Source organism: Pseudorasbora parva, chromosome 2 (assembly GCF_024679245.1).
Source record: "Pseudorasbora parva isolate DD20220531a chromosome 2, ASM2467924v1, whole genome shotgun sequence".
Lineage (NCBI taxonomy): Eukaryota > Metazoa > Chordata > Actinopteri > Cypriniformes > Gobionidae > Pseudorasbora > Pseudorasbora parva.
In genome coordinates, this window is record NC_090173.1 from 52,149,905 (window position 1) to 52,168,430 (window position 18,526).

The following is an 18,526-nucleotide window of genomic DNA, read 5'->3' on the forward strand; positions in this document are numbered from 1 at the left end:
AAAATTACACCCCTCTTCTCTTCCTGTGTCATGTTCTTTGGTTCCAATTTGTTTTGTTATGCTTCCACTAAAAACTGAACAACTACGCGTGTGGTCGCAATCATTTTACCAGGCTGACACTCTCTCTGCGCGCACATTCCTCCCCGTGCCCTCTCACCTCCAGGACACCTTCAACCGCGGCACTGTGCGGGACGGCGAGGGGAAGGGGAACTTCAAAGTGGCCGGAGGAGAGGGGGGGGCTTCTTTTTCCTGCCACTTGTCATCATCTAAGGGTCTTTGCTGCCTCCCTTATTACTTTAATCAATTCCAACTGCTTCAAGAGGCTTTGATGGGGAGCGGGGCAGAGCATACTGGAAACACCTGCCGCTGAGCAGAGCACAGGTGGCCCACAGAGACTCCAGACCTCTTCAAAAATAAAAAATAAACCACTAAACATGGACAAGATCACAAGTGAAATAACTCAATAACGATTTTTATTGATATAGTCATACATTTAATACATGCACACTGTCAAAATAAGAGTGCTACATTAGTGGAGAGGTGAAGTGAAGTCCAGGGTGTTGGGCTGAACTAGGTTGCGTCGCCATCTGCTGGCTCCACTGCCACACTAAAAGTCAAGAAGCTGCAAAGGAAAATTTGACATTGTCAGATATGATAGTTTTGTAATTAGAGAGAGAGAGAGAGAGAGAGAGAGAGAGAGAGAGAGATAGAGAGAGAGAGAGAGAGAGAGAGAGAGAGATTGTCTGACAGATTGATCATATTTACAGAGTAAAGAACTATTATTTTAAAAAAATCTTTTTTTTTTTTTTCAAAAACAACTTTTGTGAATTCTATGTCTTTACTGATAATTAGTTTGTGGTGAAGTAAATACTACAGAAAAACTAATGTAATTTTTTTTTATAAAAAGTACATTCAGGCAATAATAAAAGAAAGGAAATTCTATATTAGTACTCAATTCAAGCTTGTAGAAATTAAAGCGTAAATATCAGCATTATAAAATTAAGTAAAGCTACTTATCTGATGCTTGTGTTCCCATCATGCACTGGGGTTTGAATAATTAAGGAGGTTTTTTGTTTGCCGTTTTCCAATTGCATTTATTTTTTGTTAGGTTTAGCCATTTTGTGACATTTGAAGTTTCCTTTGTACTCAAAATGACATCCACACTCAAAAACGATCGATCAAATGTTACCGTTACTGTAATTTTTGTACCATATATTGAAGTGTCTGTGATTAGGTCCCAATTTCTTTTTTAATGTATATATTGAGTCTACACAACATATATTGTGTTATTTACTAAGATGCTTCTAAGTAAAGCATACACTTTAAAAGTGTGGTTTAATTCAACACGATGCGTTATTTTATTTTTTGTAAAATTTATTGCAAAGGAAACCTTTTACAGGCCAAAATAAAATGACTTGAAAAGAAGTCTCTTCTGCTCACCAAGGCTGCATTTATTTATCAAAAAAAATAAAGTGAAAAAGTAAAAATGTAAAATAGCTGTTTTCTATTTAAATATATTTTACAATGTATTTTATTTCTGTTATCAAAGCTGTTTTTTCAGCATCATTACTCCAGTCTTCAGTGTCACATGATCCTTCAGAAACCATCATGATCAAGAAACATTTATGATTATTATTATTAGTAATAGTATTATTATCAATGTTCAAAACCGTTTTTGTTTTTCATGAATGCATGAATGCACCAATCATGAATGCATTAAATTGATCAAAAGTGACAGAAGACATTTATAATGTTACAAAAGATAATAAATGCATTAAAACTTTCATAAATGCTGTTCATTGAACTTTCTATGCATCAAGAATCAACAAAAAAAACTATAATAATAATACATGTTTAATGATCATGAATGATTCCTGATCAGATTTAAGATTTAGTAAAGCAAAGAAACACAGCTAACTGAGTAACATTTTCAAAATCCAATTTTTTAGAAAGAATTAAAAGATGATTTTTAGAATTAATCAGATTAGATGGTAATTGTTAATGAGTCCATTGTTTGTTCAATAATTCAATAATAATGAAGCAAATATACAGCTCTGTCCAAACGTTTGGAAATATGAAGTGTTTTTTGTAGGTTATGGCTGTATTTATTTAATTAAAAATACAGTTAAAAAGTAATATTGTGAAATATTACAGTTTAAAATAAGATTACATTTTACAATGTAGTTAACATTATAGTTATCATAATAATATATATTGTGTTATTGGTGTGAATGGGCTTTAAGAGTGCTGGCAAAGCTACTGGGTCTGCTTTTACTTTTTGCCATTTTACAGTGCGTTTCAACTCTCTGTTCACAGGCATCTAAAAATAACGCAATAACAAATTAAATCATGCAAAAATGCATTCAAATATTAATATTTATTAAGCTGAACACATATTGGTCCGAGCTAAACATTCCTCATTTGTCTGTGAAATAAATAAGATGCTAAAATTGTTATTTAAACAGGGATACTGTAATTCGGGGTAATGGATGACACTTTGGTGTAACAGAGAATCTGCATTACACAAAACTTCTACTTCAGCTTATATTGCAGACCATCAACTGGCCACCTTTATCACACAGTGAGCTTGACCAGCAAAGCTATTCACAATTAGGGCTGCACGATTATGACAAATATTGTCAACTATACATTGGTTTGGTTTCTTATTTAAATAAATTAAGGTTAAAAATGCATCCGATAATCAGGACTTCACACTGGGTAGTTCTGGGAACTGTAGGCATCAAGATGGTTCCCAGAGAACTAAATGTTCCACAAGGTCCTGGTTGCATTCACACCGCCCGTAGGACTAAAAGTGTCCGCCCGTAGGACTTAAGTGACGTAAGCTGCAATTATTGTTGGGACTTTTATTTTGACGGCGCCGAGAACGCCAGAGTCTGAGCACAGGGCCCTCACATTCTCTAAAGTCAAGTTCAAGTTTCACTTTATTTATCCTTAGAAAGGAAATTTAGTGTGCAGCAGGATATCTAAAAAACTAAAACAGGATAAGAGCACCACCAGATGCCAACAACATTATACACAACACAGGACACACATCAACACAACAATGGAGACACTCCTTTACCAGAACCAATGACAAAAAACAATAAAATACACGGACAGTACCAGTATGTCATAATAAACAGTGACAGGAATATAAAAATAAAAAAAATACTATAAAAATGAAATAAAATAATTCATAAGATATCCCCTAAAAGTGCATTCAGATTCCTAATAGCCACAGGAATAAAAGAATCCCTGGCACGTCTGGTTCTTAACATAGGTAGCCTAAAACGGCGACCTGAGGGGAGCAAATTAAACTCCCTAAAAAGTGGGTATCAGAACAATTTAAAATGTGATTAGCCTTACCCCGTACCCATTTATCATATATATGTTGCAGCTGCATATGTTACTCTGTCTTGATTAGCTTATGATCTTTTTAACAGACCTGTCTAATGTGTTATTAGGCAGAACTGCTACAAAGAAAGTAGCCATTATATGAAAAAGTGTTAGCGTTTGCCATGTGGTTGATGTTCAATGTCACTAGATGAGCAGAAATACATTATCATATTTGTCCCCTCAAAGTTGCGTTGGATTGTCTCCTCAGCATAAGGGTTGGGCGGTTCATATATCACCGTTTTCCATGATGGTGGATGTTATTTTGCGTGCGTTCTGCCAGTAAGCGTACACTTTCGTCACTGGTTGTCCCTATTGTGCTGGGTTAGGCCGTACTTTAAAGTAGTCGAAATTCGCCACTCACAACGTAACATACTCTAAACACACCTCTATAGCATTTTTTTTTTTTGTAAATCATCATTTTGAACGATTACATAATCGTCGCGTTTGTAATCGTGATTAGAAATTTGATTTATTGTGCAGCCCTAAATCAGTTATCCACAATATCTACTTATTTCTAAAAAAAACCTAAATGGTAAATGGACTGCAACTCACCAATTGTGGCAGAATCTTCTCAAAGTGCTCAATATCAACGGTGTCACAGTCCTCGCTGCTGGCCTGTTTAACAGCTCTGCGTGTGGCCTCTGTGGCATTCAGACAATCTTCATATTAATACTGAGAGTAACCATACTGTACCATAAACTACAGGTGAAGTTTGCCTTACCTTCAACAAATATTTTCAGCATCTCCCCCACGAGTACGACAGCATCGCTACTGACTGTGGAAGAAAAACTTCATGACTGAATGCAGAGTAACTTTAATGTTTCTGTCTTTAACCTAACTCTGCACACATATGCAACGCTACCTGTGTGGGACAATACTGTAAGAGTGGCCGAACCTAATGAACCAGTTTAGTAAGAGTGAACTGAAAGGGTTACAAGTGATCAGGCCCTGTTTACACCTGGTATTAAGATGCGCTTCGATCGATTGGATCACAAGCGGACGACGCTAAATACAGATGTGAACGGGGTCTAAAACGCTTTGAGCTCGTCCACTTCCAGAGGTAGTGGAAAACATATTCGACCAGATTACTTTCGTAGTGTAAACACTCATGTGATTGAAAGTGCCACTAAAGACCATCTACTGACCTAACGCGTGAACTTTATGGGAAGCGCGCTAGCCAGACTGGATTTAAACTTTGACTGGGAGACCCAAGTTTGTACATTGTTCTTTTTAGAAATAAAGTAAGTAAGTAAGTATGACATTAAATATTATGCTTTGGAATGTAGTTAAGTAACGTTGTCGAAAGAAAAACACTGATAAAGTAAAATTAGTCAACTACTGTCCACCTCTGTAATCTCCTGCTGTAAATAAATTAAAATGGTAATAGGCTATACATTCCTAAGGACTTAATTTGAACAAATTTAAATGCATTTTTTTTGTGTGTGTGTAATATTTAGACCTTTTTGCATCCTCAGATTCCAGATTTTTATAGTTGAATCTCGTCTCCTGTTCTATCAAACCAATTGAAACCATCAATGAAAATGTATTCAGCTTTTAGATTATTTACCACTCCCTCTCTATTTTTTTTTTATTATTGACCCTTATGGCTGGTTTTGTGGTCCACTGTCAATATGACAAGTTCTCGTTCATGTTACCACACATTGCCGGCTGCATGCCTCACTGTCGACAGTCTCACCTTTGGTTTTGTCCTCCTTGAAAGAGCGTGTCAAAAGTTTAGCAACAGTTTCCTAGAAACAGAGATGTTAGCCATTACACACAGAAATCAATGCCACATCACGAAAGACGCTAATGATCTAAATATGTTCGACTTGCTGTCATATTATGTGCTGTCTGTACATTAGACGTAACCATTTTGACGTGTTGAAATATACCTTTTTAAACGCGATCTCATTTCCCGCGTTCGCCATCCTTTCCCTCGGTCGTCATGAAGGCTCAGTAGCGTCGTCTTCTTCTTCTTCTTCTTCTTCTTCAGTGGGTTTCATGGCAGTTTGCAAACGAGGTCTATTACCGCCATCTTCTGGACTGAGGTGTGAACTCTAGTTGGATGTCAAACAGTATGTCCTATTTGCAAGCTGAGTTTCTTTCAGAAAGACCCTCTGGTTCATCTTCTTTCCTTTATTCAAAATACATTCTACATGCCAAGAGTACATGTTTTACATTTTCCACTTCTCCACAATTAATGCATAATCCATTCTGGTGTTCCCCTATTAAATTTAGGCAACTTCTTTTTGCCCTATTCTCAACCTTGTAATCATAGTTTCCTCCTGCCGTATCAGACTGCTGTGCTTTTTAACTATCACTTCTTTCTGAATGTTGTATAGGCTACATGTCTTAATTTCTTCTCCTGATCCCATATCCTGCCACATTTTATTAATATCATCTTTAATAATAACTTTAATCTCTGATTTGCTAAGTGGAACTTGTAGCTATGTTTAGGCCTACATTCTCTGCTAGCGCATCCACCTTTTCATTTCCCCCAATAGGCCTACCTCAAAAAGTTATTATTAAAGATGATATTAATAAAATGTGATATGGGATCAGGAGGAGAAAGGAAGACATACAACGTTCAGAAGAGATAGTTAAAAAAAAGTACAGTAGTCTGATAAAAAAAAATGCTGGAATCATGTGTCACTGCGCTGTGATGCACAAATCATCAGCGCTGGAAAGCTGATACTTCTTGCCTGATCGTAAGCCTTCTTTTGTTCCACACACATCTTCCACATTTGTCTTTTATCTGCCATCTCTCTCTCTTTCTGTCATCTAATTGATACACAATTTTAGACTTATTTGTTTATGAACTGAAAGGGGTGCAAAAGAATGAGTAACATCTATAACAAATTGAAGAGCCGAGGAAGAGGTCAATTCTCGATTGGGAGGACATATTACTATTAGACAATACAATTCTGTGCATAATGATACAATTTTAATATTTAAATGCAGGCTTCTGGGAGGAAATCTGCCAAAGGTGTCATCCACGCATTCGTTAAAATCATCGCTCAAAATCACACAAGAGTCTGGATATTTGGTAAGTACTATTTCCATTTAGAGGTTATAAGAGAGACTTGTTGGCAGATCGTGAATTACACCCATAAATATTACAAATAGTAACGATCGAGTTGTCCTGCTGAAGCGAATCCATCTTCATCTGAAGACTTCACTCCTAGTATGTGCCTTTTGTCTAACAAAATCAAAACCCCAGCAGAATGATTAGAGCCATGGCTACAGTAAAATATATTTTCTCATTCATTTTCTCAAAATTTTAAATCCATCTCACACGAGTGTTTCCTGAAGAAGACTTATCTGGCACTGCTTTAACATAAAAAAAAAACAGCTTTCCTCTGTGTCACATAAACCCGTCCCTTACATTTAACGATAAAAATTCAGAAAAATAATTAAACTTAAAGTCCATTAAACACAGAAAATAGATCTAGTAGTAGGCCTAGCCTATACCTCTTATATCTGAACAAACACTAACACTATTTTTTGAAATAGGAACAATATACCCAAAGATATACTTCACACAAACATAGGCTACATTTGAGAAAACAGATTCCTGTTCAATTTTAGCCTCTGGATCATATATTTATGGCTGAATCTGATTGATTTGATGAGCCATGGTTTATTTTGGATAAAGTTTTTCCCCCACGTGAGGATGTCACACATCTTACAGACGCTCTTTAGCTCCGCCCACACGACACGCCTCCAGTCGATCGGTTTTACTCGGAAAGACTCGGTACACCGCGTTTGCTCTGAACATTTCACAGTGAGGACAACTATTATGGGAAAGATTGCATTTGCCGCACGAACCATGAAACGTGTGCTGAAGGATATCGATAGTAGGGCTACATACATGACGCGGACAACCTAGCGGTGTGTACGTCAGACACGCACGGAGATGAAAATGTTATATCTGTATTTTTTTAGTCTATGGTATGGACTAATCTAACTCTGGGGGGTAACGTTACGGTGAAGCTGAAGTCCCAAAAAAGTCGTAATTTTTCTAATAAAGGCTGGCTCGGAAGCTTAAACACTTTTTAATGTGATTTTTAGCTTGTTTGCTGTACCTTGTCACATATCAGCTTTTAGATATTGTTTGTTATAAGTCAGAATGTCAGGGTGGGAGCCTCACATAATACAAACTCAATGGAGAGGGTCGGCTTGTTCCCCTCCCGGTGGCCGTGGCTTTCAGATTATGACGCGTTTCGCTCCGTCTCTATGGGAGTGTTGGTAAACAACATCAGACCCGGAAGGGGTTCCGTAACCGCGCTGCGCTGCCAAGCAACAAACATGCCGAAGGGCGTTACATATTGCTCTGTGTCTGGTTGTGGAAGAACACAGTCCCTGCATAAGCTTCCCTCGGACTCCAGTTTTAGGAACGAGTGGTTGAACTTTATTTTTGATGAAGTGCCAGCTCACGTGGGGAAGACACTGCGCGTTTGCTCGTTTCATTTCACCGCCGAATCTTTTGTAAATAAAACACAGTTCGACACCGGATTTGCAGAACGATTGAGGTTAAAACACAATGCTGTCCCTTCTCTATTGGATCCGACAGGAATGGTGCAACAAACCTATGTGAGTAAAACATATGGTGTTTTATAAGTGATAGTATTATTGCACTGTTACAGATCGTTTGATTTCTACTGATTATGTGTAACTTATGGGTAACCAGTCGCAGAAATGTACATCTGTGAAGCATGTGGCTTGTCAAACAGACACACGGCATTTAACAACAACACAGGGCACACAACTGGCCCTCAAGACCCTGGGACCCAAATTCAGGAGCAAAGGTTTGTTTAATACACACTACAGTAAGAGATCAGTAAGATTTTTAATGTGTATAGTCTCTTCTGCTCACCAAGGCTGCGTTTATTGTGTTAAAACTACAATTAACAGTAATATTGTGAAATATTAGTCAGATGTAAAATAGCTGTTTTCTATTTGAATATATTTTACAATGTAATGTATTCCTGTGATCAAAGCTGAGTGTTCAGCATCATTACTCCAGTCCTCAGTGACACATGATCCTTCAGAAATCATTCATGATCAAGAGACATTTATGATTATTATCAGTGTTCAACACAGTTTTCTCTGATGTTTAGAAAGTTCAAAAGAACAGTTTTTATCTGAAGTGGAAAGTTTGCATCGTTTCAAAAGTTTTGGGTCCGTAATAATTCATTTTTTGCAAAATATAACTTCAAGAAATGAATACATTTAATTCATCAAGGATGCATCAGATTGATCAAAAGTGACATTTGTAATGTTATAAAAGATTATGTTTCATATAAACACTGTTCTTTTGAACTTTCTAAAAAATTAAAGAATCCTGAATTTTTTTTGAACACATCTATTTTCAACATTGACAATAATCATAAATGTCTCTTAAGCAGCAAATCATCATATTAGGATGGTTTCTGAAGGATCATGTGACACTGAAGGCTGGAGTATTGATGCTGTTGTATGTTTTAAAGGGAAGTATATGTCTCTGCAGGTTAGTAATAGGCGTTACCACATCAGTGGGCTTGGCCATAAACAGAGGGACGTTTTCAACTGTTACCTAATTTGCCCACGTCACAGTCTGGGTGGGGTCGGGTGAAGGGGTAATTTTCATTGCGTGATTGACAAATTTACACAAATTTAGAAATGCCCACTCTTGTTCCGCAGAGACCTCTTTAAAGGTGCAGTGTGTACATTTTAGCGACATCTTTAGCAGAGAAGTTCCGAATTGCAATCGCCCACCCCTCCCTTTCAAAGGAAATAGAGAAGCTACGGTAGCTGACACAGGACAAATATGTCATCTGAGACAGCCGAAAGTAGCAAGCACTCTGTAGAGACGTTTGTCCCTTTAGGACTACCGTAGAAACATGACGGCGCAAAATGACTTCATTGTATGGGGACCCGCGGTGTATGAAGATAGAAACGGCTCATTCTAAGGTAATAAAAACATAACGGTTCATTATGTGGGGTCATTATACACCACCGAAACCATAGTTATGTATATTATATTGCATTTCTGTCAAGAGATCATCATAAATATTACACACTGCACCTTTAAGGTATTGAAGACTTATGATCTTACATTTAAAAAAACTGATCCACAGGGATTGTTTATTCGCACATGCTCCAAAATACATTGCACAGTTCACACACATCTGTTTTTAGTCACAATTGCGAGTGAAATGGTCGCACTGTTGAGCCCTGAATTTGACATTGTACATTGTATTTGTGTGTGTGTGTGTTACTGGTCGATTGGTTGTATTTTTAAACATATATTATCACATACAGTTTTATGTAAAGGCTTGGGCACCCCTGATAGTTATCATCATTTCAGTTTATAATCTGCTGGGTATTCAAAGCCACAACTTCATTTGGATATAATTTATACCTTATGAAAAAAACAGTAACATTTCAGTGCTAAAATAACATTTATTGAATCAACAGAAACAATACAATTTGAGTCATAACAAAAACAGATAGGTGCAAAAATATGGGCACCCCAATGAAATTATCCCATTAATATTTAGTAGAGCCCCCTTTTGCTGCAATAACAGCCTGTAGTCGCTTCTTATAGCCACTGATAAGTCCCTGAATTCTGGTTGCAGGTATTTTGGACCATTCCTCCTTACAAAATGTCTCCAGTTCAGTCAGGTTTGATGGTTTGCAAGTGTGGACAGCCCGCTTCAAATCATTCCGTAGATTTTCGATGATATTCAAGTCTGGGGACTGGGGTGGCCATTCTTGAACACTGTATCTGTGCATGAATTCCTTGGTAGATTTGGAGCAATGCTTTGGATCATTGTCCTTCTGAAACAACCAACACCCGGCGTAACTTCAACCTCTTGACTGATTCTTGAACATTGTTCTTAAGAATCTGCTAATACTGGCTGGAATCCATTGCGACCCTCAACTTTGACAAGGTTTGCAGTACCTGTGCTTGCCACACAGCCCCATAGCATGATGGACCCACCACCAAATTTTACAGTAGGGAGCAAGTTCTTCTCCTGGAAAGCGGTATTATTTTTCCGGCATACAAAGCACTTCTGGTTGTGACCAAATAGCTCTATCTTTGTTTCATTTGTCCACAGCACATTATTCCAAAATGAATCTGGCTTGTCCGGGTGAGCCTTTGCATACCTCAAACAGACTCGGCTTGTTGGCAGTACGCAGAAAAGCCTTTTTCCAGATCACCCTTCCATTGAGATGCTCCTTGTGTAAAGTACGCTGGACTGTGGAACAATGTACAATGACACCATCAGCAGCAAGATGTTCTTGGAGCCAGAGTCCTGCACGGGTCCATTTTTGGAGACCCGTACCCGCAAAGTTCAGCACCAGATCCAACCCGTGACCTGTGAAAATATCAAAATTAAATCCGCACCTGCCCAGACCTGTTAATATTTGTCCAATTGCCTGATCCGTGATAAATCACACACGCTAAAATCATTCCAATTAAAATGCTTTATTCTTTATCTTGTACCTCTCTCAACATCACAACGACGTCATGAATGGACTAATGAAACCTTTAAAGACTCATTGTCAAAAAAAAATTATATACTCCACTCACCAACTTTACTTCATCCATTGCTACTCCTGCAACGCTCGCGCCAACTTGGCTACGAGAGTCATCAACAAAAGTCGCACTGTCGCAGTAGTGGTCATGTGATGGGTCAAATGGCATATCGTTGTTGCATATGTGTAATGGTAATTTAGACATAGAAATATTGCAGTTATTTTTAATCCGCGCTACTACCCGCCCGCAAGGAGTTAATTATCCGCCTGCATCCCCGCCCATTAATTTTAGGAATGTTACAATCCACCCGTTTTAGCCCCTTTTATGCGAGTATCTGCGGGTACCCGACCCATTGCAGGACTCTACTTGGTGCTCTTTGGAAGTGGTCTGTGACCATTCTAACTATTCTTCGCCTTTACCTTTCAGATATCTTTCTTGGCCTGCCACATCTTTCCTCCACAAGGACTGTTCCTGTTGCTGTCCATTTTCTAACTTTATTTCTAACTGTGGAGACAGGGACCCTAAACCTTTGTGATAACTTTGTATATCCTTCTCCTAATTCATATTGATGAATGATCCTAGTTTTGAAGTCATTAGGGAGTTCTTTTGAGGTTCCCATGTTGCTACTTTCCAGTAGAGAATCAAAGATAAGCACAACTAGCAATTAGCTAACTTGAATATCCTTTTTCATGATTGGTTGCACCTGTGTTTTCAGTCTAATGTTCATCAGTTTTGTTATCAGCATTTAGTGACTACAGGTATTCAAATCAACACATTAGAAAGGGTGCCCAAACTTTGGCAGCGCCTATTTGTCACATTTGATTTTATTTCGTACATCACAATACTGCTACACTAAGAATTTATTTTGGTCTGAAAAACACTGCTTTATCAAGCTTTCTCTAGGAACTGAATGGTGTATCACTAGGATCTTTACTTAAAAGGATTGAGCAAATTATCATGCAGCCTCAGAGATGTGCCTAAACGTGTGAATAAAACTCTATAGGCTTGTTTTTAAGTCTTGAAGCTCAAGATTTTAGTACATTTATATGTATATCTTTTTTTTTCTAGGAACACAGACACCGTTGTCATGTAAAAGTGAAGGTGTTTCAACCACTACATCAGGGGACACATTCACATCCTTACAGGATTTTAGTCTAGAACTGGAGAGGGAGGAAAGTGTTTCCTCTGAGGCCTTTGATAGTCAGGACACGACATATGAGCCAGCTGAGTCTGTCACAGAGTCATCTCAACGTCCGTGAGTGAACTTCACCTTCTTTATTCTCGTTATAGCCTGTTTAAGACATAATTAGTAATTGTTTTTTTTGTTGTTTCTCTTTCATTTGAAGATGTAGGTCGATAGAGAAGGATGCCAAATACATTGTATTTGAAAAGTGCCTCCTGCAGCTTTTTGAGAGCTGCCCCGGGTGCACGAGACACTGTGATGTCCGGGCTCGGAGAAAAGGGACTTTAGTTGCGGTTGATCAATTGTGTCCACATTGCCACTACTTTAGAAAATGGCAGAGCCAGCCTGTTGTTGGCAGCACACCTCTGGGCGACCTCCAGTTATCTGCTGCCGTTTACTTCACTGGGGCATCCTTCTTCAAATTACAAAAGGTGTTTTGAAAGGAAATTCTGAAATTATACAATATAATAATTAAAGGACTCATTACAACAATTGTTTTGTATTTGGCTTTTAGGTATTCAACGCAATGCATGTGAAGATGATTACACACAGCACTTTCCGAAAGCATGCCAGCTTGTATCTGGAGCCTGCAATAATCTACACGTGGAAGAAAGAACAAGAAGAAGTCTTTCGGCAGCTGAGCCACGGGGACAAAGTAATCGCAGGAGGAGGAGTGAGAGCGGACTCAACAGGTAAAGAAGAACTGGGTCAGCTGTGTAGATTCATTTATATGTACTTGTGTCAGGCTTTACTTTTTAAAATAATATCATTTATTATAACCATATGTATATGTGATCACGCATACGAATATCTTTCAGGCCACTCAGTAAAGTACGGTACTTATACCTTAATGGACCTGGAGAGCAACCTCATACTGGACATACAGCTCGTGCAGGTGAGAACCAGTACATCAGTCAAACAAAACTCAACTGCACTAGATACTAGGGTTGGGTAGCGTTCACATTTTAAACAGTACCTGGCATTTAATCATTGCATTTGTCTGTTTCAAAGATGTCAGGGAGAAAGAAAAAGAGTATTTCATCCCAATAAAAAGGTTTCCTGATCAGATGAGGAGACTGTGGAATAGGAATGGGCGATATGGACTAAAAATGTATCAGGATACTTTCTGGTATTTATTGCAATAATGATATCAGTGACGATAAATGTACTACCATTCCCCATGTTTTTGGCTACAAGTGAGAACCGCACACATAATTGAGAGCCTTAGAAAAACAAACAATGATCTAAAGCAAAGTGTACCCGTCTTGAAATAGTCCCATATAATACATAAAAGAATAATACAAACACTTAATCCAAAAAACAGCCTTTTCAGAAATTGAAAAGTTGCAGTTATACGTCTGTAAAAGTGCAGGTAATGTTTAAATAATGCAACTGTGCTGAAAAACTTCACACAATACAAAAAAATAAAGTTTGAAATGTAAACACAGATTCTCATGTTGCAAACCATGTCAAAAATTGTGCAAACAGCAAAAGTAATAATCCTAACCATGTCTCCAGATTACAAAAAAAAACAAAAAAACACAATGATTTAATGATAGAACTTTAGTAATTTGAACTAAAACTTAGTAATCATGTACGAATGGAAATGTATGAATGCATATTTTTCATTTTAACTGAAGGACTGGTGGTGGATCTTAAGAGATGGTTAGTCATTCAGTGTTTCTTTAATAATAATTTTAAAAAAACTAAACATAATACTGATAAAGATAATAGTACTACGAATTCTATTTCTAATAACAATATAAACCACACTAAGGATTGAGTAGTTGTTGGGTTTATGAATATTAATCACGTTGTCAGTGGTTGCTTGAACTGATTTGCTGAAATCAAAACGGGTACAATAATAGCTGCATGCCAGCCAGCAAGATTGCCGTTTACACATTAGGCTAAATAATTCCGAAGAACGCCTTTTTTTACAGGAAAATACAACAAAGAGTATTGTTTGCATGTAGCACGTCGATTCTGAGTGGTATAAGACTCTCTCTCTCGCTCTGTCTTTGAGTATGTGAGAGACTGAGCGCTCTCAGTCGGACACCTCACACACTAGTTTTTACTGTGCGTCAAATACACTGCGTATTCATTGAGGTGAACAGAAATGGTGCCCTTTACAGGTCGCTTGACAAAGCTCTAATCTCTCAAGCGCTCAGTCCAAGTGCTCATCGCGTGAAAATATATCTGTGTGTACTAGCCCCAGGTTGGAGAGAGAGCTCCTCCTTCAGCAATAAACTCCTCCGCATTTTCCGCCATAGTTTACGCTCTGCACAAGAGATGCCAATGGGTCAGGTCATCAACATAGGCTTTATCGTTATCATCACGGGAAGACAAATTCTTATCATGGGGAGAATATTTACCGGTATATCGCAAACGATATCCTACTGGCCATTCATTAGCACAGGCCCCACCAGCTCCTACCACTGCAGACAGGAGAACTCATGTGACCGATATATGAACAGGCATGTAAAAAGTAAAGGGCATCAGGCTATATGGCCAAAAAAACATAGCTCCGTTATGTATTGTCGTGGAAATTCTTAATACAAATATCTGACTTCACCACGGACAATTCAAAACAACTGTTGTTAATAAAAAACTACAGTATCTCGAGGTAATTCCCTTCTCGAATACATCTAGAACAATTTCAATACTTCGAGGTAATTCGCCTCTCGAAGTAAGGTGACAGCGTCCCGTCGAGAAGCTACAATCTAACCTTTACTCAAAAACACACGAGCACACAGGTCTTTAGCATCTATACAAGTCACTTTCATAAAAATGTACTTACTTGTAGGTTTAAAATTCCACATATGGCACATGTATTGACTAACAACAAATATTTTATAAATATGTATATTTTAGTCCGAATTATTGCGTTCCTCTTCTATTGTGCTCTGTCTGTTTGCCATTCATGAAAGCCTGAACATTAGCAGAGATTCTCATGCAGAAGGCTCTTTTATTACAGTCCATGGTCCTCTCCTGACAGCAAAACAGTTATATATTTGCGTGACTTTCTAACATTAGCCCTTAAAGGACAACTCCGGTGAGAAATGAACCTAGGTGTAATTAACAGATGGTTACCGAGTAGATCGTTCTCTGGGATGCGTTTTCATGAAAATCGAATGTAAAGAGTTTTATCTCTAAAAACAGATTAGCTTATAACGCTTGTCTATGGGGCAAAAGGTAAGTGAAATCAATAGTTTTTTTTATGATATGACGTTTAATATTAGATTAAATGCTCATGAAGTGACTTGGGATAAAGTTTATGTGTTCATGTCATCGTATAAGATGGCAGAGATGGAAACACACCCCACTTGCGTGTGTGTGGTAAATGAAATGCGTCTGCGCCGTGGCTTCACTCTTGGAGTTGCAAAAGCAAAAGCAGATGTGATTTTACAAAACTCTTCAAATTGTAATATCCTCTGATCAGCTGTGAACAGAATATATTTGGAGATGGAAAAAGTGACATGATGGCCAATTATGGTAACCCATAGTCAGAATTACACATATTGGGCAGTGGTGAACACACTGCACACTGTGAAAAAGATAAGCCCTATCTGCCCTAAATGGTATTAAAAACGACTGATGTCACGTACTATTTAGGATTACTAATATTAGTCTAGTCTAGACTTAAATATATTAGATATAGTCTGACTGAGACTGTAAATTGGGACACAGGCAAGCACTAAGTCGATATAACCACATATTTATAATAAAATGAATTTGAGCTATACCTACTGTTATTATTAGTATTCTTGTTTTTTATGATAGCCTGTAATTATACACATATATAATTAAATAATAAAAAAATTAAATGAGGTGCCTCTCCTCCTGCCTGTTTCCTCTCCATCTCTGTACATCTCTGCTGGTTGCATTGTTTGTAAAAATGTATATGTCTATTTACATCTACTAACTATCATTACATGCATTTGTAACATCACACGCCAAAAAAGCCCAAAGTCGCGTGTTATACGCGGACTTGAAAACTATGCAGAGGACACGCATGATTCGTTTTTAAATAGTCTTTTTGTGGTTTAATATTATGTGGTTTTAAACCCTCAACTACCGAAATTTGGCATTGATTGATATAATGTGAATTAAAATAATTTGTAATTCTGCCTGTGCCTTAAAAAGTTAGGTTCGGTACCCAACCCTAACGACATATAACATTTGGTGCCTGTATGTACTTTAATTTATGTTGGTTTTTACTTAATTATTTTCCTTTTTTTTTGCATACTTCCTAAACTAGAGCAATGAGGTAGCAGGAAGTTCTCGCATGGAAAAGGAGGGACTAAAAAGAAGTCTTGAGCATCTGGAGGCACACGGTGTGAAGCTTGAATGTGTTGTTACAGATCGCCATCCACAGATCCAAACATTTTTGAGGGAACTGAACATAACCCAGTTCTACGACATCTGGCATCTGGAGAAAGGTACCGTTTCCCCTTGATTTCTACATTTTACTCATAATTCCCTGATGTTGAATGATCCGATCATTTCCACCCATCACGTAAATGTTATTTTATTCAGGCTTGTCTAAGAAGTTGAAAAAAATCAGCAAAGATAAGGACTGTGAAGTAGTGAAGAAGTGGCAGCAGAGCATAAAAAATCACGTGTTCTGGACCGCAGCAACTTCACACACACACGAGGAGCGAGCGGCAAAATGGAAGTCCCTGATAAACCATATTCAAGACATTCACGTACATGACGACCCATCTTACCCCCAGTGTGAGCATGACATCCGTCAGTCGACTGATCGCAGGAAATGGTTCCGGCCAGGTGTCCACATTATGTTTATTTCTGTAATATTTACCAAATACATTGTCTAACATTTCTAAATTGACAGAAAAAACCTTTTTTACACAACTGTAATAGTTTATTTGGTTACAGGAAGCAAAGCACTTTATGCCGTTGAAAAGATTCTTACAAACGAGAGAATGATGAAAGATATCGAGAAACTCAGCCCTCACTTCCAGACTTCATCTTTGAAATCTTTCCACAGCGTCACTTTACGCTTTGCACCAAAAAAAGTGCTTTATCCTTACCTCGGAAAGTTGTGCAGGTGTGTTTGAAATGAATATAATGATTATAACCTCTATGAAGATGCCTGTAATACCTTTTGTTGATGTTCTGGTTGTATTTCAGACTTTATTTGGCAGGTTTGCATTTCAACGAGAACTCCAATCGTCCTCCGGCTAAAACATCGACTGGAAAGCCAATGTGCGGGCTTCTGTTTCCCAAAGCCAAAAAGAGAAGATACTCCGTGAGGCCGTTAAAGTCAAAGGCAACATATTGTATGTTAAAAAATGTGTTGATGTTCACAATAAAGTAACAACAAATTCAAAAACAATACATAACATGCATAATATCTACTGTGCAATTCTATTTGTTCAGGCTATGTCCTCAATCTGATGACATTCCTGTTTGAGAAGGTAATCCCAGACCCTCTTCCCTACATGGAGGAGATCCACAGAATCAAGGTCTCTGAATCGGCCCAGTATGACAGACTCTCCATGGAGGAAGCCGACATAAGGCACGTCTCGCGGTTCAGTCGAGTCAGAAGAGATCTGGATCCTACATAACTGCCTCCAGCATCTGGAGACTCTTGGAGAATCCGCAGGACGGGATCATATCCCTAAACTTCCTGCCCACACAGACCCAGCTTACACACTCCTGTACACTAAGTGCCTGTAGCGCCTGATGTCAAAGACATTGATAAAGTCAGACCAATCTGCTATTTCTGTGAATTGAGGAGAAATGTTGTAATTATTTCTATTTTATTGATTTGTAATAAAACTGTTCTTGTGTCAAAGTGTTTGACACCGTTATAAAAGAGGAATTGTATTACTGAATTATATAGACTTTACTGACAACTTTTATGGCAAAACAATTGCTTACTGAATAAGAGACAGTCTTGGTCAATATGGTTAACAAAGAAAATGTAATAAAGATTTCTTGCAAGAAAGAGGGCACGGTTCATGCAACCACAAGGCCACACCAAGCGTACTCTAAAGTCATAACAGAAGTCACAATCTTTTATACTGTTGGCAACAAGCACTCCCCCCTCAGTACATTTCCATACAGGTCTTTGTTTAAGTCAGGGTGTCACGTACGCCACGTATCTGACCCTGGACCCCCAAGGTATCTCTTACATGGTCAACTATCAGTTCAAGTGATCTCCCCAAAGGAGTCTCCCCCCAACACTAGCCCAGATGGCTCAAGACCTCTGACCTCTGTTACGATTAGGCATGGCCCTGAATAAACATTCAATTTTACCACCACACAACCTAACTCGTACTGTTCCAGTCTCAAGTGGCCATAATCAGCTCTGAGAACATTAAACAGTTAAAAAAGAAAAATCTGTCATTCTCACCCTCATGTCGTTCCAAACCTTTTAGGTCTTTAGTCTTTTTTAA

General features: G+C 38.1%; 2 protein-coding genes across 5 annotated transcripts; one reads left to right on the forward strand and one right to left on the reverse strand.

The window, feature by feature from the left end:
• Positions 1–456: 456 nt before the first annotated feature.
• Positions 457–5,391, reverse strand: cenpx (centromere protein X). 3 transcript variants are annotated; one of them, XM_067424427.1, is made up of 5 exons: positions 5,289–5,391; positions 5,093–5,144; positions 4,118–4,171; positions 3,949–4,037; positions 457–587 (listed from the first exon to the last, which is right to left on the reverse strand). In XM_067424427.1, exons 1-5 carry the CDS (start codon positions 5,322–5,324, stop codon positions 525–527), a joined length of 294 nt encoding a protein of 97 aa, XP_067280528.1. In that variant the 5' UTR covers positions 5,325–5,391; the 3' UTR covers positions 457–524. The 3 variants fall into 3 exon arrangements, with proteins under 3 accessions (XP_067280528.1, XP_067280519.1, XP_067280536.1); XM_067424418.1 differs by having other exon boundaries at positions 457–590; XM_067424435.1 differs by having other exon boundaries at positions 457–622.
• Positions 5,392–7,118: 1,727 nt separating this feature from the next.
• On the forward strand, positions 7,119–18,526 carry LOC137046717 (uncharacterized). 2 transcript variants are annotated; one of them, XM_067424089.1, is made up of 11 exons: positions 7,119–7,989; positions 8,087–8,204; positions 11,990–12,176; positions 12,274–12,535; positions 12,619–12,796; positions 12,923–12,999; positions 16,363–16,543; positions 16,641–16,889; positions 17,001–17,172; positions 17,256–17,404; positions 17,505–18,526. In XM_067424089.1, the coding sequence occupies exons 1-11, from the start codon at positions 7,561–7,563 to the stop codon at positions 17,690–17,692; spliced, it is 2,190 nt and encodes a 729-aa protein (XP_067280190.1). In that variant the 5' UTR covers positions 7,119–7,560; the 3' UTR covers positions 17,693–18,526. The 2 variants fall into 2 exon arrangements, with proteins under 2 accessions (XP_067280190.1, XP_067280180.1); XM_067424079.1 differs by having other exon boundaries at positions 7,120–7,989; positions 12,268–12,535; positions 17,505–18,525.